This window comes from Gorilla gorilla, chromosome 3 (assembly GCF_029281585.2).
Source record: "Gorilla gorilla gorilla isolate KB3781 chromosome 3, NHGRI_mGorGor1-v2.1_pri, whole genome shotgun sequence".
NCBI classification, from domain to species: domain Eukaryota; kingdom Metazoa; phylum Chordata; class Mammalia; order Primates; family Hominidae; genus Gorilla; species Gorilla gorilla.
This window is the reverse complement of record NC_073227.2, coordinates 14,200,960-14,227,500: the sequence shown is the minus strand read 5'-3', so window position 1 is coordinate 14,227,500 and position 26,541 is coordinate 14,200,960. Positions and strand designations below refer to the sequence as shown.

The 26,541-nt window shown below is 53.9% G+C and overlaps 1 protein-coding gene across 3 annotated transcripts in view; it reads left to right on the top strand.

The window, feature by feature from the left end:
- Positions 1 to 26,541, top strand: part of SORCS2 (sortilin related VPS10 domain containing receptor 2) — a 593,679-nt gene that overhangs the window by 28,024 nt on the left and 539,114 nt on the right. For 2 of the 3 annotated variants that reach the window (XM_019024999.4, XM_055385389.2), the window contains exon 1: positions 10,403 to 10,980. The exons of the other annotated variant lie outside the window; for it this stretch is intronic. In XM_019024999.4, coding sequence (XP_018880544.4) covers positions 10,498 to 10,980 — 483 coding nt within the window. In that variant the 5' untranslated portion in view covers positions 10,403 to 10,497. Of the gene's footprint in view, positions 1 to 10,402; positions 10,981 to 26,541 lie in introns of those variants that run through there. 3 annotated transcript variants of the gene reach the window in all.

Sequence of the window (26,541 nt, the reverse complement as noted above, 5' to 3'; positions counted from 1 at the left end):
ACCCACCCACTCATCCATCCATCCATCCATGCATCCATCCAACAAATACTGACTGAGTTCCCACTGCGTGCCCAGCATTGCACACAGCTCTAGCAATACAGAGGTAAATGAAAACTGACACAGTCCCAGGGCTTATGACCCTTATAGTCTTAGACTGGGGACACTTCAGTTGCCAGAAAGGGCCTTGCAAGAGCTAGTTTGAAGAAATGTCTCATGCTGATTTGTTAGTGTTGACTAAGGCTATAGCCCTTTCCAGGGAAAACAGTGAGTTTTAATTGACTCCCAAGCTGAAATGTCTCAAGCCATGATTTTCAACAAAAATTTTCTTTGTGAAAAATTGCAAATGTGCAGCACATTTAAATAAAAAATCAATTTCATAGTCAAGAGTTTGGTAGCAAAAATGTTGACTTCCAAAATGAATCTCAAGGGCAAGAATACCGTGAGTTCTCTTTCAAAATGTCTGTTAAACTTGAGGACTTTGAAAATCTCTCCTTCAGAGAAATCTATCATCATGAGGCCATTGGCCCTTCATGGTGAGACTGCCATGGAGCGGCCTGATACTTAAACACTTGCCAATTACTGCTAGCTTCCTATGCGATGCCAAGCAACCATACGGAAACTGAAAAATTCAGCAAAAATCTGGATGCCTTTTCTATATGACAACAAATAATCAGATATTTGGAAACAAGAGATTATTTTTTAACTAAATCTTGAGTCATCCTCTGGAAATTTCTAAACACAACCTCAGAGGAAGTTATGGTGTTACCCATTTCATCCCGTCCTTCTCTGTTTTCTTCCTGGTTGATCTCATTCAATAATCATGCCCAAATCTGTATCCCAAGCCCTTAAAATCTCCTGGTCACCATTTCCAAAGGCCTCCCAAGCTTCCCTGATAGCAAGCCAACACTTTAGGCAAATTCATTCAGACGAATAAGTTCTTCCCTCTCTCTTCCTTCTGCCTTACTCAGCACGTATTTCCATAATGGTCTGTGGTCGCTAGGGCTCACCAAATGTCCAAGTGCTCCCACATCTCCCAGCCTTGCTTGTAGGTAGAGGCCATGAACCTGGGTCTGGCCACTGGGATGTGAGGGATGGAGCGATTTCTAGGACCCATCCTTATAAAACATCCTGTGTGATTCTCTAGCTCTCTCTTCTGTTATGAGACTTTAGAGGCCTCTTGTTCCAGATTGCAAAGCTACAGAATGGAGAAAGCCACCTGACTTTGCATTTGCATCAGACTTTGTGAATGAGTGAAATGAACCTTGCTTGGGTTACACCACTGAGATTTGGGGTTAATCTGCTACTGCAGCCCAGCCTGGCCTATCCTGACTCATACCTCCAGGATGTCCCACAGACACCTCAGAGGCTACATGTTCAAAGTTGCACCAGGCACTTTCTCCTTTACGTGTTCCTGACCTAGGGAAGTGGCATCATCGTTCCTCCTACCACTTCCTGGTTGTGTTTGACTCCTCTGTTTCTCACTTTGCACAAGAGGTGGTTCTGGGGACCCACCTCTATCTCCTCCTCTCCACACCTCCCCATGGCCTCCAAGCTTTCAGAAGCTGCCAGCATTAACTTTTAGGAACACAAACCTGACCATGCCATTCCTTTTCTTAAAATCCCTAGAAGGTCGTCTTTGAAGTCAGAATAAAGCACAAACCCTTTAGCACCCAAGACCTGTGGCCTTTGGGCCTGCCTCCCTCCAGTCTCATGGCCTTTGTCCCTGTGTGTGCTGCACTCTCTGTTTCACCTCACCTGGGTTCCTACTCACCATCCAAGACCTGCTCCAATGTATTTTTCTCTGATGCCAACATGTCAGGCGAATAAATTCTTCCCTCTGTCTTCCTTCTACCATACTCAGCACATATTTCCATAATGGCCTATGTTCTCTGGGGTGTAACTAGCTGCTAAGCAGAAATAAAAACCACAGGGTCAAAGAGTTGAGGGACAATGGAATTAATCAAAGTCAAACAGGTTTTTAAGTTGCAGAACTTTGCAGGCCTTAATATGCAAAGTCACATGACTCTGTAAAAGGTATGATGGAGCCCATGGTCCTTCCTAACATAGCGCATTTCTAGAGAGCACCTCCTAAGGCTAACATTCCATGAAAGTCCTAGTGTAACCCACCCTCTCACTTGACAGAATGGGAAACTGATACCCGGAGGACACAGCTGGGAGTGGCCAAGTGGAGACAGCTGGGAGAGTGGGTGAGGAGGTGAAGTGTGCTGGCCGGGGGGCTGCTCTTCTGGCAGGTGAGGGACTCAGTGCTCAGCCCCCAGCCTTGGGGAGCATTTGCCTTGTGAATGAATACGCACTGTACCCCAGCTAGGCATTTCGGGGGGCTAGACAGAGACTTCAGAATAGACCGTCATGGACTGTCATCACATAGGTGAGGTTGTGTGATGCAACGGGGATTTACTGTGGGTTATCTCATCATAGGTCCATGTGAAGACCCCCTCTGCAGCACACAACATAGTCAATGCCTTCCAGGTGTTCTTCTGAGCATTACACAGACACTCATTTATCTGCATGGCAACCTACAACCCAGGTACCATCATCATTCTCATTGAACAGATGAGGAAACTGAGGCACAGAGACAGTCAGTGATTCGTTTCCTGCAGGGCCAGAACCTGAGTTCAGCCTCTCTCCCAACCATCACTGTGAGCTCATTTTTTAAAAAAATAAATACTTATGACACACTGACTGTGATGGGTGCTTTCACCTACAGAACAACCACTTTGTAGGCAGGCGTCATTACTGCCCTCACTACCCCCTCTTCTATGGTTGAATGATAGTGTCCCCTCCAAAATTCATGCTGAAATGCAATCCCCAACACAATGCAAAGTGGCATTTGGGAGGTGATGATAATGGAATTAGCACTCTTATTAAGGACTCAAAGTGGAAAGGCGTACTCTCTTGCCCTTCCAACATTTCCCTCTCTTCTGCCAAGTGAGGATGCTGTGTTTGTCCCTCAAGAGGGCACCATCCTGGAAGCAGGAAGCAGCCCTCACCAGACACCAGTCCTGCTGGCGCCTCGATCTTGGACTTCCCAGCCTCCAGAACCATGAGAAGTAAATTTCTGGGTATTTTTTTTGAGACAGGGTCTCACTCTCTAGCCCAGGTTGGAGTGCAGTGGCACAATCATGGCTCATTGCAGCCTCAACCTCCCAGGCTCAAGAAGATCCTCCCACTTCAGCCCCATGAGTAGTTGGAACTACAGGCATGCACCACCATGCCTAGCTAATTTTTTAAAAATATTTTATATTTAAAAATATAAAATGGGGTCTTGCCATGTTGCCTAGGCTGGTCTTGAACTCCTAGGCTAAAGTGATCCTCTCACCTCAGCTTCCCAAACTGCTAGGATTACAAGTGTGAGCCACTGCACCTGGCCTGTTCTTTATAAATTACCCAGTCTGTGGTATTTTGTTGCAGCTCTTACAGCCGCCTCTAGGCAGGTGCTGCTATCTCCCCTCAAGACCACCTGGAAGGGTGTAGTCAGCACTCTCATCCTAAAGATTTGCCCCTTTCAGCCATGGGCCACTTTCCCAGACCTCCCCCAGTGCCCATCAGGAGAGGACCATGTGTGGTCCAGGCTCCAACATGCTGAGGGTTTCCTCTAAGCAAGAGCATTCTCCTGCCCGGTGAGAATAGGAATGTCCGATTGGTGGGAGGAGAATAAATCACCCCCCACCTCCAACCTACATTGGCCAGAGCTGGCCCCTGCTCTCTGTTCCCATGGCACTTTATATGTGTGCATAGAGAGCCAGGGAGCTGTGGGGTTCAGGGTGGGCCCGTGCTATGTGCTGCAGAGCTGGTGGGTCACAGTCTCCCCAGGTGATGGTGGTGTTAATAATCATCCTAGGCCCGTGGGGTGGGGTGAGGATTGATGCATGAGAAAGTTGAGGCAGGGGCCCTGGCATGGAGCAGGGCTCAGGCCGCTTGTCACCCAGGCCCATGTCAGCCCTCCGGAGCCTGTGGGTGTATAGGGGAAGCGCAGGGGTTCTTCAGCCAGAGGGACAGGTTCAGGGCCTGCTGATGCCCCTTGCTGGTTTTGGGACCTTGAGCAAGTCCCCTTGCCTTTTGGTGCTGTGCCTCGGTTTCTTCTTCTATAAGAAGGAGGTGATGATGTAACCCACCCACCCAGCCCCTCTACCCCCCACATCAGGGGAGCAGGCGAGCTAGCACTGTGGCACCGGGAGTGGAGCTGGCCCCTGGCGGGCCCACGCTGGAGAGGCATTGCCATCTCTGCTGCCCCCCTGTGGCGTCATCATATCAACCTGCCAGTCCCCCTCAGCTGGTGTTAATCTCCCAGAGGATGGGGACTGGTTCTGATCACCTCCTGGCTTCCAAGTGCCTGCCACAGGGCCTGGGACCCCTGATGCCTCAGAGGACGCTGGGCAGACCTGGGGAGGCTTGGTGTTCACTACCTGCTGCCATGTGCTGCACTCTGCCGCCCTGTGGCTCTCTCTCCACTTCTTCAAAGGCCCCCGTGCCGTCTGTCTCCAGGTGTTTGCACCGGCTGGTTTGCAACCCCCTCCACCATCTCTTCCCTAATTCCTTAAACACTGTCTGTCCTAGGTTCAGCTTCCGAGGCGACTTTTTTGGGGAAGCTTCCAATGACCGTCTAGGTTACTCATGCCTCTCCGTGGTCCTGCTGCCTGCAATCCCATTTCGGGGCACCTGTCCAGCTGGAGGCTGCTAGTGCTCCTTTTCCTTGCCTTTTGTCTGTGTCCCCACCACGGCGTGAGTCCATGAGGGCAGGGATCTGGTCGAGTTTGTTCCCTGCCATCTCCCCAGGGCTAGAACAGTGCCAGGCACATAGGTGCTCAGTAAATATTTAGTGACTGGAATAAAGGAACCAACCCTTTTGTGGTGCATTAACTGTCCCTTTCACACATCAGGGGTCCGGCTGGTCCACACAGATGATGTCCAAGGGATAAGAACTCCTTGCCTCCGTTAAAATGCAACAACCCCTCCAAGAAGAACTGCTGAGCCTTCCCCCGCCGTCTGCCCTCCGTCTTCTGGTTGGACACGGCCAATAGCCTCTTCTGTTTCCCTGTGGGTACCTTTCCTTCCTCCACATGTGGATACACTACCCTTCGGTCTCCACATCAGACTTTTGCTCCTTGCCTGAGTTAAAAGTCCCGACCTGCCAAATCCACTGTCTGGCTCTGTTTCCCCTGACAACCTGATAACGAGATTGTCAGCTTGATCCTTCTCGCTCAAAGCTATCCCCTCTCACCCCTTGCTGTTTGCTAAAAGTCATTAGGAGATTTCTCTGCAGGTCATTACTGTCCTCCTGCCCTGACAGCAGGTACAAAACTTCTGAATGTTGCTCAGGGCTGGCCCAGGGGCTTCCCCTCTGGGAAGTCCAGCAAACCACCAGCCTGTCCCTGCAGTGCTCCCTCCTGCCGGGTTCACGGCATTTCCAGTGAGCCTCATCACGGATCCTTGACATCTCTGAGGCGGGCCCCACTTAGGGAGCTGCACAATTGGAGCTCTGTCACATTTATAAAGATAAATTAAAATATTATCACTAGAGACCGTCAATAGTTTTGAAAAGCCTGGGACTTTTAATGAGCAAGTGGTATGATTAAAAGTCGGAAACACAAAGTATCTCTTCTTTTTGGATGAGGAGGCTTGCTGTGGAATGGGGAGGTCAGTGTGGTTCTTGAAGCCAAGAGGCTTGGACTGGGGCTCACCTGGCCCCACCAGGTTTTGGAGTCCTACTATGTGCTGGGCATTTGCATTTCTTCTCTCATGAATCCTGATGAAAAGCCATGCTATGGGGCAGCATGCCCTGCTGGTCGCACATTGGCATCACGTGGGGGAGTTTAGAGAAGATGGAATAACGGGGCTCCACCCCCACCGAGCCTGAGGCAGAAGTGGACCCAGGAAGCAGGATTTTGCTAAATCTCCTCACATGATTCTGATGAGCAGCCTGGGCCTGCAGCCGCAGGGTTAGCACAGTGCTTCTCAAACTTAGGGGTGTGCCAGAAGTACATGAGCGCATGTTAAAACAGATGCCTGGGCCCTACCCCAGAGTTTCTGGTCTGGGTAGGGCCCGGGAATCAGCATGTCGAATCAGTTCTCATTAAGGTAGATGGTGCTGGTCCCATTTCTCAGGTAGGCAATCTGAGAAACAGAGAGGTGAGGGTGAAGCTGAAGGGCCTCGTAGCCAGCACATGGGAGAGGCGGGCTTTGAATCCTCGAGGTAATTTATTCAATCCCTTTGTGCCTTCATCTTCTCTACCTTTAACTTGGGGAAAATAATACTTTATATAGGTGTTGTGAAGCTCAGTGAGTCCTTCCAACCAGAACAGTGCCTAGCCCATGGTGGGTGTTCAGTAGCATTTATGATCATTGCTGTCTCTATGACCTAGCAGGATAGTTGAAGGGTGTCCTCCCGGCAGCCTTCCTCCCTCAGCCCCAGACAGCGGCTCTCCCTTCCTTTAGCTCCAGGCACCTCTGTGGGAGCACCTGTTTCCCTAATGTCACTCTCTGTTCACCTGTGTGCCTCCCCCATCAGGTTGTGAAGTCTCCAACAGCAGGCACCAGGTATGATTCAGGCTAGAGCCCAGTGCCCAGCCTGGAGCTGGGAGAAGGGAAGGAGATGAGGGAGCAAGGCGGGGCGTGCTGAGGGTCCTCGCGTTGTGAAAAATTGTTAGGTTTCTTAGCCCTGGACAGCGTTTACTATTGACCTGATGCACCTGAGTGTCGGATGCTGAGCCCAAGCATCTGCATGTGGCCCCGTCAGTCTTGCAGTGCCTGTGGGGTCCTCACAAACAGCGCCTCCATCAGCCACTCACGCCCCCATGCCTTCTAAGCCTTTGGCTTCCTCAGTGAGTACTGCTGACACCACATCTGTGGCTTCTGAAGACGTCCCGTGTGCTCTTCTTCCATCAGGGCATGTCGGGAGGGGTAAACCAGCTCTCCTTTGCTGTCTACACTCCCCCCATGTCTTTCTCCGGCACTGGAGCCCCTGAGTCCCTGAGTCCCTGATGTGGGTCACTAAGGAGGGTGAGTGCAAGGCAGGTAGGAGGCACCTGGGAGTGGCAGATGGGTCCCTGCAGGTTTCCCTCCATTCTCTCCTCTGCTGCCTGCCAGCTCCCAGCCACCATGGCCTCTCTCTGGACCTGAGAGGAGTAGCCTCCTAAGTGGCTTCGTGTGCCTGTCCTCACCGTGGCCAAAATGACGGCTGTAAACATGCTCATAACCTCAGCTGACTGCTTAAAGCACCCCAGCGACTTTCCATCCGACTGTGAGTACAAATCAAGCCCTGCGTCTGCTCCTCCCTGAATACGCCAGCTCCGGCATCAGGGTCGCCATCCCGGCTCTTCCTGCGATGCCTGGGTAGGTCCTCGATCCTCAGCTCAATGTCATTTCCTAAGGGAGCAGGGCTTCCCTGACCCCTGAGCACCCCTACCTCTTCTCGGATGGCCGCACTGTCCTCTCCTGGGCACTTAGTTCTAGCTGAAATTAGTTTTCCCCACTAGGACAGAGGCTCCTTGTGAGCATGGGAACCTTGTCTGTCTCCCTCATCACTGTGTCTGCGTGTCCAGCAGGTGGGGACTGAGTGGTCTGGGACAGTCAAAGTGGCTCTGAGCTCAGACCCACAGAAAGGGAGAATCAGCCTTGCTCTTTCCAATGTCTTGCAGCCTCATTAGGGCAGAGGCAGCAATTGTTCTGGAAAGATCAGTAGTTAGGTGTCAAGCCAACTGCATTCCAGCTCGGGACCCTCCCCCCAATTTGTTGGGGACTTAACGTGACTGACCAAGTCACTCAGTGACTAAGCCTCCCTTGAGCTGAAGGGTGGTGGTGGTGAGCTCATTTTGCTGCCCTGCCTGGCTAGGCAGCCCGAGTCTGAGCCCCATAGATGTAAGGTGCCTGAGAGCCCGGAACACACAGATGACAAACGCACCATGGCAAACGCATAGATGACAAGCAACTTGAGGTGGTGTAAAGAGTGCCACCTCAGGGTTAGAATACCTGGTTTGGAGTCTGGCCTCTGATACACACTGACCAGGTGACCTTGTGTAGTCAAGGAATGTCTCTGGGTCTGTTTCCTCCTCTGTAAAATGGGGACAGTGACACCTGCTCCAGCCTGGTCGTGAGAATGAGATATGATGGCCTGAAACAGCAGCCCCCAGAGCAGAGTCCCCATTGTCCTCTCAAGCCCCGGGGAAAGTGCCCAGCACTGGTAAGTGCTTGATAACTAACACTGTCAAGTTTCTCCTTCCTTCCTTCCTTCCCTTCTCTCTCTCTTTCTTTCTTTCTCGCTTTCTTTCTCTCTCTCTTTCTTCCTCTTTCTTTCTCTTTTCTCTCTTTCTCCCCTTCCTTCCTTTCTTTCTCCCTTCCTTCCTGTCCTTCTTTTCCTTCCTTCCCTCCCTCCCTCCCTACCTCCCTCTCCTTCCTTCCTTCCTTCCTTCCTTCCTTCCTTCCTTCCTTCCTTCCTTCCTTCCTTCCTTCTTTCCTTCTTTCTTTCTTTCTCCCACACTGGAGTGCTGCGGCATGATCTTGGCTCACCGCAGCCTTGACCTCCTGGGCTCAAGCGATCCTTTAACCTCAGCTTCCCAAGTAGTTTGGACCACACCCAGCTAATATTTTAAATGTTTTTTTTTTTTTCCTTTATAGAGATGGGGTCTCACTACATTGCCCAGGCTGGTCTCTGACTCCCGGCTTCAAGCATTCCTCCCAACTTGGCCCCCCACATTGTTGGGATTACAGTGTGAGCCACTGCACCTGGCCAAGTTTCTTGAGGATAGTACTTGGAGGCCTTCTTTATTTAAAACAAAACAAAACCAGTTAACACTGAGAGAGACCCCAGAGACTGTGCAGCCTCTTCTTTTACAGTTGGCAAAATGGAGGCTTGGGAGTTTGGGGAAGGCCCTGTGATGGTTCCTGTCTAAGCTGGGGTGGAACCGAACCACCTCGTTTCTGACTCCATGTTCAGTGCTCTCCTGCCAGCCACGGTCTGCAGCCCTCTTTTGGTCCCCCACTTTTCCTCATCTCCCCTCCCATCCACCCTTCACTGACCCCACTCTGTTCTTGTCTGCTTCCTGTGTGAGACCAGATGTTCCCACAGCTGCAGAGTCCTCCCTTCCCTCTTCCCATTGGGTTTGAACCTGACAGGTTCAGGATTTACATGGTGGGGTGAGAGGGGAGGGCACATTCGGAGTGTGGGGCCTTCTTAGGCATCTGGCCAGACTTCCTGCTCCCCAGCTCCCAGCGCTGGGTACAGCATGAACGCAGGTAGCCTGTGCCCAGTGCTTTGGGATATGATTTCCTGGGGAGGGAGCTGGGTGCTCCAATTCTCTGGGAGCCAGAGGGAACCCCCAATTCTCCATCTTTCCCAAATGTTTGAGGCCTTGCCCCTCTGCCCCAGTAGGCTCTCTCTGGAGCCAAGGGACCCAGCTGGGAGGTGGGGTATGACTGGGACCCCGGCCCAAGGGCTCCTATCTGGCGCGGGGCCTCTGGGGAAAGGCCAGGGGCAGGGTGGCCCTGGCCTGGCAGAGGCTCTGACCCTGGCCTTGCTTTGGGAAGCGCCTGCCGTGCTTGTTCCTGGAGGCCCGTCTGACAGTCAGGGTGGGTGCTCTGTGAAGTCATTTTTATCGCTACTGAACTAAAGTGGCCACGAGACCTTGGGTGGGGACTTGCTGTGCTCTGAGCCTCAGTTTCCACATTCCTCACTGTGCCTGCCAGGTCCCTAGGACCTCACCCCCTGACCCCTCCCCACGCCTCCCCACACAGGGGCTTGTCCTGTTCAGGGTAGCTCCCTCGTGGCCCCTGGGTTGGGAGATGAAGCCACTGCACGTCCCGATGTCTGAGCCAGAGGCCTGGCAGTCCTTGGGGCAGTTCTGCTGAGGACACCTTAGGGGCCTCTGCACTGCCCCCACCACCCCGCTCCGGCCGCCTAGCAGGTCTCCCCAGGGACCTTCATGGGCTTCACCCCCTCTCCACTGCCACCTCTTCAGAGGCCCCTTGAGGAGAACCCTTTATAATCTGCGCCGGGAGCCCTGGTTCTAGCTCAGGGTTCTTTTGCCTATAAATGTGTCCTCTTGGGTTGGTCTGTCTCCCTCAGGCTGTCAGCTCCCGGACAAGGACCTGGCTGTTCCCAGCGGGAGCCCAGAGCCCCAGAACCGTGGTTGGACCTGGAGAGAGGGAGGGAGGACGGGAAGAGGTGGGAGAGCCGGGAAGGAGGACCGGAGGAACCACCGAGCTGGGAAGGGGATCCTGGCCTGGAGGTGGGGCCGCGCTCCGGTACGCCGGGCTTCCCACGAGCGCCTGGGCAGCGGGCCGGCCGGCAGGTGGCGGTGCGCGCTCGGCGTCGCGGGTGGCGCCGGGGCCGCCGAGTCCCCTCCTCCCGCCGCTCCCTCCCCTCGCCGGCTCCTTTCTCTGCGCTCTCGCTCGCGCTCCCCAGCGCCCTCCTGCTCTCCCGGCCGCGGTCCCCTCGTCCGCGCCGCCCCGCCGCCGGCTCCGCTGCCGCCCCTGGCGACCATGGCGCACCGGGGGCCCTCGCGCGCCCCGAAGGGCCCCGGCCCCACCGCCCGAGCCCCGAGCCCTGGGGCTCCGCCGCCGCCGCGCTCGCCGCGCTCGCGGCCGCTCCTGCTGCTGCTGCTGCTGCTGCTGGGCGCCTGCGGGGCGGCGGGGCGCTCCCCTGAGCCCGGGCGCCTGGGTCCTCACGCCCAACTGACCCGGGTGCCGCGGAGCTCTCCCGCGGGGCGCGCGGAGCCCGGTGGCGGCAAGGACCGGCAGGCGCGCGGCACGGAGCCCGGCGCCCCGGGTCCGAGTCCCGGTCCCGCTCCTGGTCCCGGCGAGGACGGCGCCCCCGCCGCGGACTACCGGCGCTGGGAGCGGGCGGCGCCGCTGGCCGGAGTGGCTTCGCGGGCGCAGGTCTCGCTCATCAGCACGTCGTTCGTGCTCAAGGGGGACGCGACGCACAACCAGGCGATGGTGCACTGGACGGGCGAGAACAGCAGCGTAAGTGACCTCCACGCGCTCGCCGCGGCCCCTACCCGGGACACCGCGGGACACCCCGGCGGGACCGCCACGGCCCCCACCCCAGATCCCCACTATGGTCATCAGGGGCGGGTTCTTGGCGACTTGGGCACTTGGTTCACCTCGGCCGCGCCCCTACTGGCCTCTGGTCACTGGTTACTTGCGGAGAGGTCCTCAGATTCATATGCTTGTCTCACCGCAGGGGACATTCCCGCAGATTTCGGGATCCTGGGCCACCTCCGATACTCCCCCACTGGCCTCCAGGTCTTGGGTTACGGAGGAGGACCCCAGAACCTTCGGAAGCCTGCAGGTCCTTGAGGGTCACCCCAGCTCGGCGTTACCTCCCTTGCCCCCAGACTCCACCAGCTGAGCGTCGCGTTCTGGGATTTTGGGCTCCGGGATCCTTCCCTCCCTGGTCTACCAGGGACTCCGCGGTGGCGCCTCCGCAGGCTCCGGGACTTCCCCGGTCAGCTCGAATCCTATTCTGGGACTCTGGGATTTCTGGGTTACCCCTCTCCCCGGGGTACTCTAGTGCGACCCGCGGCTGTCTTGAGCTCTTGCTGCCGGTCGCCCCGCCTGGATGCACTGGGACCCGCATACCCCCTTGGGTTCATACCCACACTGTGCTGGAGACCTGTGTGGCGCTGGCACAGCAAACTCCCTGCCCTCCCCCCACCTTCCCGGCTACTCTGGCTTTGCTCCAGCTGGAAGTTTGCCACCTCTGTTGGGGACCTCCTGTTCCTCCACCCACAGCCTGGGGCTCCCACCCTTCCCAAATCCTGCCTCCTCTGGCCTTTGGTGGTGCATGCAGGAGGCAGAGGGTCCCTTTAGATTATTCCCCTGGGGGCTGCCTCAACCTCACTCCCCACTTCCCCCCACCCCCGCAAAAGGGCCAAGGGCCACTCTGAAGTCACCCTGGGGCAGCCCCTGGTGGGGCTCTAGTTTTGCAGGTTCCAGAGAAGGATTGGGATAGGGAGGTGGCAGCCATGAATCCCCAGAGGAGGGTACATTTGTATGGGGAGGGGAGATGGAAGCCTCCCCTCATTTCTGTGCCTTGCTGTCTCCTGGGGTCCCCTAGGAGACCTCTTCTCGCTTCCCAAAGGGCCAGGGTTCCTATATGCACTGGCAGTGGCATGGGTGGGGAGCACTGGCCTCTGGAGCCAGGAAAGGGCATAATCTGGGTGGTCACTTGTGCCCATCTCCTCTGTCCAGCTTTGCTGGGCTACTCCCAGCCAGCTGTGATTTGTGCTGGAGGAGGGATGAAGTGGGCAGATGAATATGTTGGGGCAGGGGTAGGGGCAGGGGCAGCACTGAATGAATTTAGTCGGCCTAGAGCCCAGCTCCCCAACCAGCCAGCATCTATCAGGGTACAGGTGCCAAGTGTCTGGTCTTGGGTCATTCCTGGCATCTCCAGCCTGACTAGCAGCCCTTCAAGGGGAGAGCTGGCTCCCTGGGTGCAGTGGGCCAGCAGGGGGCAGTCAGGGTGCCGGCTGGGGTGCCTTGCAGAGGTGGCAGGTGCCACCTCCCTAGAAGAGCCCTAGAAGAGTTCTCTCCATCTGCACCTTGAGAGAGGGGTCAGATGCCAGGTACTTGTGAACAAACGGTGTCTGCTCTACCATAAGCTCTAACTCAGGTGGAAAGGCAACCCAGAAACTGAGAGCTCAAAGGACCAAATAAACACAAAAAGCAAATCCCGCAGGGCCAGAAAGCTCTAATCCCCTACCCCATCTGCCGAGGTGGTTGATCCTGAAGCTTGCTCCTGCCCCTTTGTCATTTAGCTTCCTGGGGAGGGGGTAGAGGAGCCCCATGTGAGGGGATAGGCTGACATCCAGCCTGCCCCTGTCCTGACCTCACAGTCTGGGTGCAGGACAGCTTCCTGGGAGAGAGTTGAGGAGGGAGCTTGGGCCAGCAGGGATGGGGCACTGGGGGTGGGGGGCTGTCAGAGGAGCCCATGTGGCTTTGCTCCTTGAGGGCGGCAGCTGGGTTGGGTGACTCCTCTGTGACTGGGTGGGCTTGCGTCCTCACTGCTGGCAGGTGTGTGTGTGTGTGTTGTGGGGGGAGGGTTGTGAGTGGGGGCCAATGTTGGCTTCTCTTTAGTGAGGACAGCAAGTCCAAGGAACCAGAGAGGAGCTTTAAGGGATGGATGTCCTCTGGTCAGCATGAGGCGAGGGGCAGGGGTGAGGTGTGGCACACCGGGCATAGCCTGACACTTAGCAAACACTCGGGGAGTAGAAGCCAGGACACCCTCATTGTGAGTAGTGAGTGTGGGTGTCCGTGGGGTCAGATGCTGGACCAGGCATTGGGCTTCAACACGTTCCACTCCTGCCTCTCTCACACACCCGTTCTCTGGACTGGGCAGTCAGGGAAGACCTGATCATCCTGCACCTCGGGGAGCAGGCGAGGCTGCAGGAGTTTGACCTTGCCTGAGAAAACTCAGAAGAGGCAAGAAGGCTGTTCTCTTGAGCTAACTAAGTAAAACTGCTTTAAAAGAAAAAATCATTGCCTTAGTGCTTGTTGCGTGCGTAGTATTGTTTTCTCAGCACACGCCGTGTCTTAGAAATGTACTCTGCTCCCTCTAGTCTCATCTTGCAACCACAGGACTAAAGATTTTAGCCAGGGTTTGGCAGTGGGTTTCACGTCTGCTTGAAAGCACCATCTTTGAAAGCTACAACCAGACAGAAACTCACACGGCTGGTTTGCTGAGCAGTCTTCTTAACGTTTTCTTTCCTCAACTTGCTTGCCGCCCTCTGCAGATATGGTCAACGTGAACAGAGAGCGTGTTTACTTTACCATATCAGGTGTTCTTCAAAATTAAAAGGAGCATTTGATGAGGGGGATGGACTTTAAAACATGGCTTTTGAGAGCATCCCACAAGAAGCAGTCCCAGGATTTAAGCCCCCATTGCTACAGCTCCGTTTAACATTATGTGGGTTTTCCTTCCAACGGCTTGGTTCTGCCTGCTCCCATGGAGATAGAGAAGGGGACTTGCTTGGAAGTTCAAACACCGCCTCCCTGTCTGACGTGTAGCTGTAGAAACAAATTGTTATGTGTGAAATTAATGTTTCATTGAAACCAAGAGGTATTGCGTTTTTATGGATCTAGAGTGGGCTGTGCACACACAGCTCTGGGTTTTGCGTCTCCGGAGCTGCCCTTGGAGGCAGCGGTGCTATTTGAAGGTGGATAAATATTACAGAGTGTGGCTCTCAGCCTCTGGGGTTGCAGTTTCATGTTATTCCTACGGGGAATGTGCTGTGCCCTGTCCTGTTCTTAATGTTTCTGGGAAATCGTGGGCTTATTGTGCTTATTTTAAGCATAGCTCACCTGGGCTCCTTCCCACAAGGCACTTGATCCTCAACTTTGAAGCTGAATGTATCATTTGACTTGAACGTGAGCTGCCTGCAGCCTGGTCCGGTTTGTTCACCTCTGTCATTGTTCCCCAAGAAGATCAGCACCTCCCTCCCCTGCTCTCCCTTCCCCTCCCCTCCCCCTTCCCTCTCCCTCCCCTCCCTCTGCCCATTTTCCAAATCTGCTCTGTGCTGCGCCTACATGGTTAGTGGTATCCAAGGCAGTTGAATGCAGAGGTGATTCTCAGCAGATTACCCACACTCTGTTCTGCAATCTTGATGAACCCGATATTTGTGTATATTTTATACCCAGAGAGCTAGAGCTGCACATCAGAAGAGCTTCTGAAACTTGTTTCTCTGAGTTAAGAGGTCAAGAACTAATGGTCTGTGGCAGCTTCTTCTACTATACTACCCATGGCCTCTCCCCAAGTTTGCGTGAGAATTCCATCATGACATCTGCCAGGTGTCGAGTTCCTGGAGGGCAGGTGAATTCTCTTTCTAGGGCTGCCAGGGCAAAGTGCCACAGACTATGTGGCTGAAGCAACAGAAATGTATTTTCCTGTAGTCCTGGAAGCTGGAAGTCAGAGATCAAGGTATTGTCCAGGTTGATTCCTTCTGCGGCCTCTCTCCTGGGCTCGCAGATGCCACTTTCTCCCATGTCTCCGCATGGTCTTCCCTCTGTGTGTGTCTGTGTCCTCATCTCCATTTCTTGTAAGGGCACCAGTCATATTGGATCAGGGCTTATTCTAACCACCTCATTTTAACTTATTTACCTCTTTAAAGGCCCTGCTTCCAAATACAGTCACATTTTGAAGTGCTAAGGACTTCAACATATGGATTTTGGTGGGGGGGACACAGTTCAGACCCTAATAGCAGGGAAGGGGTCTCAGCTTCCTTTGCATCTCCTGAGTTTAGTAGTGGATCTCAGAGTAGTCTAGTGGGAGACAGCAGATGGACATGAACAGCTAGGATATGAGGGGGCAAGTGTCACCCTCCCCCGATAATGCTGTTGGGGAAATCAGGGAAGACTGCATGGAAGAGGTGGCATCAAGGCTGACCTAAAGAATGAGTAGGTGGAGTGTATAGCAGATGGAGAACATTCCAGAAAACAACATTCCAACTTGAGCAAGGTCTGGGGGGTAGGAATTTTGAAGATATGTGTGTGTTATATAAAGTGAGAGTGAATGCATTGTGCATGGAGACAAACCATAGGAAAGAAGTTTGGAAAAAATAGATTAAAAAGTCAGCTCCCGATGGACCCCAGATGTGAGGCTGAAGAGTCCGTGTCACAGTGACGAGTGGTGGACGTTGCAATTGAGCTTCAGAGGCAGCCTGCCCGGGTCTGTATCCTGGCCCTGCCACTCTCTGGCTCTGGGATCCAGGGCAAATGGACTAAATTCTCTGGACTTCAGTGACCATATCTTGAAAATGGGAGAAGTAAAGGCTCATAGGTTTGTGGTGCAGGTGAAGTGAGATCTTCCATGTCAAATGCTCAGATCAGAGCCTGGCCCACAGCAGGAGCTCAGAGAATGATATCAAGAAACAGCCCTGGAGGCAGTGTGGGGGATGGGGCTGGTGAGGGCTGCAGGGTGAGACATCTTGACAGAGGCTCAGGGAGGAGCTGCTGCCAGAGGGAGGCTTGGACCAAGGCTGTGGAGGGGGCTGAGGGAGAGGAGAGTGGGCTGGAGAGAGATGCGTGGGTGGACGCACAGGACGTGGCTGCCCTGGCTCTGCAGGCCTCTCTGTCCTGGGTTGTGCTGGGCTTCTAGGCTGCAGGCCAGCCTCCAGAGTGCAGAGACCATGTGAGTTCTTAAATGAACGGGTTCAAATCCACGACAAAGCTGACTTGAAGCCTCGTGTCCGATGCTTGTGGTTTTGTGATGTCAACTCCAGTCCACCTTAGAGGACAGCTTGGTGGCTCCAAGCTTGGGGTTTTGTATTTAAGTATGCTGAACTTACTGTGCGTTACTCTGGAATTCTAGGCCCCCACAGTGTGGGGGCCCCACAGCATTTGGGGTGGAGGCTGGATTGGAGCCTGAGGTGTGGCCCCCAGTGGCTGAGCTGTGGCTGGTCGGCCTGTGAGTGCTGGGCCTCCGTCCAGAGGAAGTGCATCTCTGTCGTGACAGCTCATCACCAAGGGTGTCCAGCGGCCACTTGGAGAGAGACAGAAGCAGGCAGAGGTCAAGGGATGTGGTGACCAGGGGTGAGTGCCTGTCATACTTGCTGTCAGGAGCTGGCTGCTGGTGGGGCAAGCCTGTCCGGGACCCTGGGCCTGGCGGCTGGATGAAGAACCATGAGGGAGCCAGGGACTCTGTGTGGAGAGAGGCGGCAGCACATGGGGACATGCAGAATGCGGGCTGAGTCTAGGGAAGTCTCGGCGTGCAAACCGCAGGCTCGCACGGTGACCCAGGGCTTCTGCCCTCGCCCCAGTCACTCGACACTCAGAGCATGGGTTGAGAGCTCCCAGCAGGAAGGGGAGGGTGTTGTGCCCAGAACCCTCCACGTGGCCTCATATTTGCCTCCAAAGCAGCCGGCAGGCCTTGTTTCCTGGGTGCTTACCCATGGGGTCTGCTGGGTGCACTTTGCGGAAGTCCCCGTCCTTCTGATTCTCCTGTGAGCCGGGAGGATGGGGAGCCGTGCTCTCTCTCGACCTGGGCCCTAGTTTCGTCATCGTGTTTCGGGTGTCAGCCCTGGGGTGCAGAGGAAGGGCCTGGAGCCACGGAATGGGCTCCTTCTCTTGAAGTGCTTGTGGTCCAAAGCGGGGTGGGGGCAGAGAGCCCCAGGGATGCAATTCAGGAGGATCGAAGTGGGGCCGGTGTGGAGGCACAGTGCAGGGAGAGCAAGGTGGGGCAGGGGAAGCTCAGTTCACCTGGGGAGGGGTCACATGGGCCACAGGTGGGGGAGGATGAGGATGACTGGCAAGGCTGGGGAGGTGTGGCTGAGGGGAGCAGCAGAGATCTCTGAGGTGTAGAGGGCAGGTGAGCCTGGTGGAGGGGCTGTCCGTGGCCATTGCCTGTGCTGTGAAGCAGGGGCTCTCTGAGCAGGGCTCCTGCCCATGGTGTTTCCTGGCTGGGGTCCGAGGGAGGCTGTTGCTGTGGTCTGGCCTGCACAGACCCACTCTGTGGCCTGGGTGGTGCGGGCCGCTCTGGGATGGGGAGCTGCGTAGACCCGCTTCCCTGGCCTGGGTGGTGCGGGCCACTCTGGGATGGGGAGCTGCCTTCGTTTGTATTCTCATCCAAGTTCAACAGATGAGACCTTGACTGTGGATCCCCCATGTTCCGTCCTCTCTCTGCACCCCCTCAAGTGCTGGTCTGTTCCTGTTGCTTCTGAGGACCCCTGAGAAGCTCCCAAACCCACTCTCCCACTCCCCAAAATCAGTTCACCTGACCTAAGGTGCCCTGCCTTGCTGGGTCCTTGCCTGAGGGGCTGACACTCCCGGGGAATGCGAGCAGGAGGGGTTATGGGATAGAAACTGGCTTTGGGCTGGAAGTCCACCCCTCTGGTGCACAGTGGGGAAGCGCAGAGGTGGGGGAGGCTGGATTGTCTTCAGTTGCCCCGCGTGCAGGGCAGCAACGTGGATGGGCTCTTGTGCTGCTCTGGAGGCCCCGATCCCCCCTCGCTGGAAGTGCTCAAAAGGAGGCTCCATGTCCATGCTCCAGGCCACTGCAGGGACTTTCGGTTTGGGGTGGGAAGCGGGACCACCAGGGGCCGACTGAGGGGTCCAGAGTTGTGGTTGTGAGCCCAGATCCCAGCCGGACCCAGGGGTGCACTCCATGCTGTTCCACATGGCCTCTGGCTCTGACCCCGGGGTCCCTCCCCTGCCCTCCAACACACTAGTGCTGCCTTCCCTCTCCTCCCTGGGGAACCCGGGGTTCTCTCCCTGCAGCGCTCAGCTGGGCACTCACTCCTCCCTTCCCATCATGCTGGCCACCCATGTAGCCACTCTTCCCCAGGCCTCAGTTTCCCCATCTGTAAGATGAGCATCAGGACCAGACCATCTCCAAGGTCACTACCAACCCGGACGTTGTTTATGCTTAGTACACATTTGCTAATTTATTTGTATTTTATTTATATGAATGGAGACCGGGAATGAGGTAGAAGAGACTTCGGAATGCCCAGCCCAAGAACCTCACTGCAGCCTCTTTCAAGTAGTAATGAAGGAGGCAGATTTCCATGAGAGTTGAGCTTCAGGCACAGCTGGTCTTACCCGTGCCTGCTGTTCACGCTTGGATGAGGACTGAACCTCTCTGAGCCTTTTTCCTCATTTATCAAACGAGGATCATGGTTCCTGTGTGTCAGGCCAGTGCTGGGGCCACACACTCCGTGGATGGGGGCCTGGCCAGCAGAGCCACCAATGTCCTCCTTCATCTTGTTTCCTAAGAGTGTCGACCTCACTTGCATCTTCACTGTCTTCTTGAAACTAGCTCAAGGCCCGGCTCATGGTGGCTGTTGGCCTCAGCTCTTTACCGAGCTTCTCTGTGTGCCTAGCGCTGTTAGCTGCTAAGGATTCAGTGAGGGGCCAAGTCAAACTTGGCCCCTGCGCGGGTGAAATGTTTGGTCTGGACAGGAATTCACCCCAGCGCGTTCTAGGTGCCGTGTGAATCTGCGCTGGGGAAGTCTGGGAAGATTTCCTGGAGGAGGTGAAGATGGAGCTGCTGTGCAGGATGAGTGGAGTCCCGGGCTGAGGAGGAGGTTGGAATGGTGAGAATATTAAGGCTGAAGGAGAGGCCTAGGGGCTGGAGCAGCCTGGAGCGCTCATGGGCAGAGGAGAGACTCGTGCGTTGATCAAGAAGCCTGGCTCGAAGTCATAGAGACAGCCCTGTTAATAAAGTTGCTGAGCACATTTCACAAATCCACTTTTACTTTAATAAAGGGCGATTTAATTTGTAGTTGCGTGAAGGTTCCTGAGAGTATTCTAAAGAGGTCATAAATTAGCCTCATTCCTCGGCACGCCCCTCAGATGAGAAGGCAGCCCAGAGCTTGTGTGGGCCTCTCGGCATAGCCGTTACTTTATTTTACGGTGATTTTTCAGAGTAAGGCTAAGACTTGTGCAGATGATTCGATGGAGAGCAGACTGGAGTGATGGGCGAATCAGCTGGGACGCTGCAGAGAACCCCTGTGCCTTTTCTGGTGCACGAAGAAATGGAGGGGAAGCTTGTACGTTGCCTCCTCTTTTGGGGCCGCCTTGTCTTTCTTTTTTCAGACTCCAAAGGATGAGTTATTTATAGGTTCTTACGAATGGCCCACTTTTTCCTCGCCCCTCCTTAGTCCCTAGTTTGGGTGGGTGCTCTGTGGATTGCAGGGATGCCGATGACCTGAGAAGCCTGGCTGTGCTGCAGCTGCTGTTCCTGACCGATGTCCTCCCCTTTTGGAAGTCCAGGGAGCAGAGATCCCTGGCTCTGGCCACCGGGAGGGCAAGGTCTCCGTCTGTAGCGTTGGAAAGGTGAAGGCATGTGTTCTGCATTCGTTCACATCCTGCTTTTTCTTGGAAAGCCCTGTCCTGGATGTGAGCTTGGATTCTGGGTGCAGAAGAAGTGCAGACATGGGGCTGTCAGTCTAAGTGGGTGGTGGGGGTGGAGAATGCCCTGTACCTCTCTCCCCGCTCCCAGCAGGTTCCCACAAGCGCAGACCATCCCTGACCTGCTCTGCAAGGCTGTAAAACACAGACTTAGGCAACTTGCTCACTGCTGATTGATATACAGCCCGCTGAGGGCAGCAGCAACGTCTTTTCCATTCAGCCTCATGACTCGGGACAGCTTCCCAGAAGGCCTGTGGTGCTTGTCACCTCTATTCCAATTAAGCTCCATTTGTCATTAAAAAAATGGAATAGGGATACTCGAGTGAGTGAGGACTCTCCTTGGAAGACTGGAATAAAAGGTAAAACTCCAGTGTCCTTTTGAGGTGGAAAATCTCCTTATTTTGCATTTCTATAGCAGTCAGTTACTGTATTTGCACAGAAAATTACAATCATTTAATTAGTTTCTTCTCACACCAGCTCGAAGATCTTAAAATAACAGCACTCCCCTTCCTTAGTAATTTTCTTGCAAAAGCAGATAATTTCCTGCAATGTTGAGCTCGCCTTGACTCACACCGAGCACATTTCTTGCAAGTCACCATTTCCTGACGCTCAGATAAATGAAGTTCAAATTAGAGAAAGAAAAGAGCCAGGCAGAGTGTGGCCGCTTCCATTCAGATCAATTTTAATTCAGAAAGAATTCTTTATGAGGCATCTTCGCCGTGCATATTTCTGAAGCATCAGACGTAGCGATAACATCTCCTAGGCCTCAGCCGGGGAGATCCAGCAGTTAGGATCACCTCCCAGCTTCTGCTTCTGATGTAATTTTACCTTATAATAATAATCCCTCACTATTTACATGGAACTGCTGATTAGTAATAATAAAGTTAATAATCACAGCCCCTATCTGGGTGCCGGATGCTGCGTCAGGCACGTCATGCCCATTTGTCTCATTTGCTCCTGAACAGAGACCTACACAGTAGATATCACGATTATATGCATTTTGCAGCAATGGGAAATAAGGTTCGGTGTGGCAGGAGGACTTGCCCCCAGTCACACAGCTAGTGAGGATCTGAGATATGGTTTGAATTCCTTCACTCTTGAGCCTGAGTTCTTTTTAAAATTCTTTTTGCTGGCTGGGCGTGGTGGCTCACACCTGTAATCCCAACACTCTGGGAGGCCGAGGCAGGTGGATTACCTAAGGTCAGGAGTTTGAGACCAGCCTGGCCAACATGGTGAAAATTTGTAAAAATACAAAATTAGCCGGGCATAATGGCACATGCCTGTAATCCCAGCTGCTTGGAAGGCTGAGGCAGAAGAATCGCTTGAATCAGGGAGACGGAGATTGTAGTGAGCCGAGATCGTGCCACTGCACTCTGGCCTGGGCGACAGAGCAAGACTCTGCCTCAAAAAAAATTCTTTTTTCTTTAGAGACAGAGATTGCAGTGAGCCGAGATCGTGCCACTGCACTCTGGCCTGGGCGACAGAGCAAGACTCTGCCTCAAAAAAAATTCTTTTTTCTTTATTACTATTTTTTAAATTGTGGTAAAATATATGTAACATAAATTCACTGTTTAAATGCTTTTTCAGTATATGGTTCTGGGGGCACTCAATGCATTCACAGTGTTGTGCAGCTGTGACCACCATTCTTCTCCAGAACGTTCTCATCTTCCCAAATGGAAACTCTGCCCCTCTTAAACACTAACCCCCATCACCCTCCTCCACCCCCGCCACTCACAGTCTACTTTCTGTCTCTATGAATTTGATGCTCTAATGGCCTCATATGGGTGGAACCGTACACATTTGTCATTTTGTGTCTGGTTTATTTCACTCAGCATGATGTCCTGAAGGTTCGCCCAGGCTGTAGCAGGTGCCAGAATTTCCTTCCTTTTTTATGGCTGAGTAATATTCCACTGTATGGACACCACACATTTCCTTTCTTCATGCATCTGTGGATGGGCGTTTGGGTTGTTTCCACTTTTTTGGGTAGTGTGAATTAGGCTGCTGTGAACATGGGTGTGCAGATATTTTTTCGAGTCCCTGCTTTCAGTCCTTTTGGGTAAATGCCCAGAAGTGGGATTGCTAGATCTTATGGTAATCCTACGTCAGTTTTTTTTCTTCTCGAGACTGGGTCTTGCTCTGTTGCCTAGGCTGGAGTGCAGTGATGCGGTCACAGCTCACTGCAGCCTCAACCTCCTCTGACTAAGCGATTCTCTCACCTCAGCCTCCCAAATAGCTGGGAGTGCAGGTGCATGCCACCACACCTGGCTAATTTTTGTATTTTTTAGTAGAGATGGGGGTTTTGCTGTATTGCCCAGGCTGGTCTTGAACTCCTAAGCTCAAGCAATCCACCCGCCTCAGCCTCCAAAAGTGTTGAGATTATAGGCGTGAGCCACCATGCCTGGCTTATGTTAAGTTTTTGATTGAGCCTGAGGTTTTATCTGCATCAGAAGTCACTCTTGTGGCTGCCTTGTGTTGTACCCACTTGCCGGTCAGTAGCACAATTGCAGCCCCCAAGGAAATCCACAGGAGGAGAAACATACGTGGCGTTAGGACAATCCCGCGCCTAGAAGGGACACGGTGGCAAGGCTGCGTTGTGGGAGTCACCTTTCCCTGTTCTGTTCTCATAACCTCTGAATTCTGCCACTTGTGACCCAAGGAGGGGGTATCTCTCTGAGTCCAGGAAATCCAGATCTGTCAACCTTGGGAAGTCAGAAATAGGCTGGTCTGGTGCTGCGCCAAGGGTGGAAAAGGAGACCATTCCCGGAGGCATTGCTCGGCGCGGCTGCGCTTGCTAAGGGTAACGGTTTGCCTTCCAAGTTCAAGCCCATTTCTCTTCCTCCTCTGCTTTTAGGCACTTTTTCCAATTGACTACCTCATTGACCAGTTAAGTAATTCAATTTGCACTCTGTAAAAATAAAGCACTCAATAAAAACCCTATGTTTTTCTCAATTATTCCCATCAATACCACTTAACCCCAGCCAAGTTTATTTTCTGATTTTTTATTTGACCATCAAATAGGCCTTCTGGGCATCCACTTTGAGTCCTGCAGCAGCTATGATGTCGGGCGGCTGCTGTGTACCTGGCTGTGGGTTAGGCTCCTTGGGTGGACCAAGGACACACACCCAGGGGTTTTCTGGCTTTGAGGACCCCAAACTGGCACGGGGGCTCTTAGCTCTCTCTGTGCCCTAGACTCCTGCCCATCCCGATCCTGGAGAAGCTGATGAAACTTTCTCAGAATGAGGATTTTATAATTAGCATAAAACAAAGTATAGATCCAGAGGAAACCAATTTCATGGCAATGAAGTTATCAAAATACAGTTTTAGTATTTCTTCAGTAACACTTCCGTAAGAACTAGTAGCAGGTGTGATGATTTCCATAGTTTTGAAGTTGTGCTAAGTGTAAGCCATACTTTGAGATAACAACTGTGATCTGGTCTTGGAGATAGCTGTGATTTCTGTTGGTGACACTCAGGTACTGATGATACATTTGTGACTTGTTGCCTACTTCATAATGGAGGAAATGCCTAATTTCAGCTGGGGCTGGTTGAAAACAAAGAGGCCATTGTTTCTGCATCCAAGTTCATGGGTTCCTGAAGAAACAGCAGGCAGAGAGAATCAGGAGCATGTAGAAATAACACCCTGAGGCCGGACGCGGTGGCTCACGCCCGGAGTCCCAGCACTTTGGGAGGCAGAGGCGGGTGGATCACCTGAGGTCAGGAAGTTCGAGACCAGTCTGGGCAACATGGTGAAACCCCGTCTCTACTAAAAATACAAAGAAATTAGCTGGGCGTGGTGGCACACGCCTATAATCCCAGCTATCCGGGAGGCTGAGGCAGGAGAATTGCTTGAACCTGGGAGGTGGAGGTTGCAGTGAGCTGAGATCACGCCACTGCACTCCAGCCTGGGTGACAGAATGAGACTCCATCTCAAAAACAAAAACAAAAACAAAAACAAAAACAAACAAAAAACAAAAAAACAAAAACACCATGTGAGGTAGGACTCGGCTGGAGGGATGAGATGGGGACAGATGGACCCCATGGGAATGATGCATCCCTCCGCAGTCCTGTCCCCTCTGCCCTGCCCCAGTGTCCGCGTCTTCCCCAGGCCTCCTCTCTGGTCTCCTCCAGCCCACTAAGGGTATGGACTCTAGGGGCTCAGGGGCTTTGGTCTGTTTCATTCCCTGTTGCTCCCCAAGCGCCTGGTGCTTAGTAGATGGTCAGTAAACATCCGAGGGCTTCTGAAAGGAGGAGCTAGCAGGAGGTCATGGATCCTGAAGCTTAGAGGCCTAGCTTTCCTGCTGGGGAATCTGGGGAGAGTCGAGTCCCTCTGTCCTCGCAAAGCTGGTAAGTGAGGATCTGGGCTCCCTGGCCCACTGCCGGCTCCATGAGTAACCTGGGAAGCTCTTTAACGCGCTAATTAATCTCCACCCCGTGGGGTGGGGATTATGGCACATATCTGCAGAGAAAAGAGCTGGCTGCCAGAGAGACAGACAGATTTGTTTCTTGCCTGAGAGGAGTCCTGGGCAGAGGGGAAGCAGTCTAGCAGCCGCTGACTCATGGTCGTGGCTGTGCAGCCAGGTCCTGGTGACACCCACGCCTCCATGGTGGGGCCACTGGGTCAGCCAGGAGCCAGGGTACTCCGTGGTGAGAAAACACCCATTCCCAAATTGAATTAGGGCATTTAAATAGCATCCTTGATGATCCCAGCCTCATCTCACCCAGTAAAACAAAACAAAACAAGACAAAACAAGAAACCCACGAGATGGGTTTGCTCAGCTTTCAGCAAAGACAAATGACTCTGGGGTAGGTTGAACCATGGGAGGGCTTTCCCAGGGAAGAGCAGGATTAGAGAAACCTGGGCTTTCTGATGGAAATGACTTTGCAGCATCACCCACCTGCTCGCTCACTCATCCATCTATCTACAAACCAGCCCCGCACCTAGCATCACCCACTGCTAACTCGCTCATCCATCCATGTACACGCCAGCCCTGCGCTGAGCCTTCTCTCTGGGCCAGCTTCAGAGGAATCACCAGTTTCTGAGTTCTCGGGGGGCCTTCTAATGGAGGGAGCCCCGAAAATGGCCTTTGTCCACGTGTGGGGCCTCACTTTTCATTCTTTGTCTGTGAATGTCTTTTCTTCCAATTCACATCCACACGTCCCTTTGAGGAGGGCTAGAAAGGTGCAGTGCTGAGCTGTGTCTGGGAAGGCTTGCTGCTGGCCCCTCCGAGCCCCTCCCGCCCACACAGCCTGGGCTGGGAGCCGAGGTGAGTCACTGGGCTGCTCTCAGCGTTCACCCAGCGCCTGGCCAGGGCCCAGCTGCTGGGCTGGAGTGTGGCGGCCACCGTGGCCAGACAATTCAGGCTCCTGGAGGCGGGCAGGTTCAGTGGGCTGCCCCGAGCTCTGAGCTGGGGCCGGCTCCCCAGTCCTCCAGGCCTGGGTTCCCTCATCTGCACTGGGGCTGGCAGGACCCCTCCTTATGGCACATATAGGTAAAGGTACAGGGAGCGGGGAGGCTGTCTAGCGATGCAGGAGCGAGCTTCTTCAGTCCCAGGGAAGACTGCACTGTTGTCCCCTAACCAGAATGTGCCTTCTTTCTCTAGGGGGATTTTATGTGGTTCCAATTTCTTCCCATTTCCTGAATAGTTTGCTAAAGTGGAACAAAGCCCAGCATATTTCATGAACATTCAGCTCCTCCAGTTTACTTTTAAAGAAAGTATTTCTCGTTGACATCTGGTTTTTCACAAGTTTCCTGATATGAATTATTGCCTGGAATTCTCACCTCTAAGATCAAGTCAGAATTTCTTTCCATCTTGCCTGTGGCCGAGCAGAGGGCTGGGCAGTGACGGGGAAATCCAAAACCCGGGAACTTCTGGGACTTGTCTGGGGCGGGAAGGGAGCTTTCGGGCGCCTTCTCCCAGGATCCCACCTCCCCCAGTGTCCCTTGGCCCTGGGTGGGAGCCAGCTTGGCCCATGAAGGCAAAGAAGATCAGCTGGGGCCCACTTTCCTGTCTCAGGAAGGCAAAGAAGACCACCGAGGCGGCCCCCAGCTCCCTCCCTGGCCTGGCCTCCTCACCCCCCGGGACGTGCAGAAGGGGGTTGGTGCTGGCCACCTTGGCTTCTGAGCTGGGGCAGGTGGGGGTTAGAGACCGTCCACGGGGTGTGTCGGGACTGGACTTGCCTTGCCCCCAGCCCTCCAGCCCCCATAGGGTTTCTACTTCCTATGGCATTTCCAAATGGCCTCTGGTGGGCACCGTGTGCTGAAGACTTTGGGGATTACTGGCAGGCAGGGGATTGGCGGGGAGGGAGGCAGGGCTGGTCTTCTGCCCTCTGCCCTTTCTTTCTCTGCAGACACATTTTCTAAGACCCCCTGTGTGCCAGACTGTGTGCTAGGCACACTGGACAGACTAGTGAATGATTCCCTTTGTACACCCCGGCAGCCGCAGGCAAGGGATGACCATGGCTGTTTCAAGGGCGAGAGGCTGCAGCTCCATCCTCTGTCTGCCCCAGTCCTGGTCCCAGCGGGACGCCAGGGCTTGGCTTGGCTTGGCTTGGCTCTGGTTGTGTCTCCCTCAGCCCTCCCTTGCATAGGGTCCCCCAAGTTTTTCTAGGGGATGCACTGCCTTGTCTCCTGCTCACCAGGCACCCCCCTCTCTCTAGTCCTATAGGGGAACCCTGCAGAGAC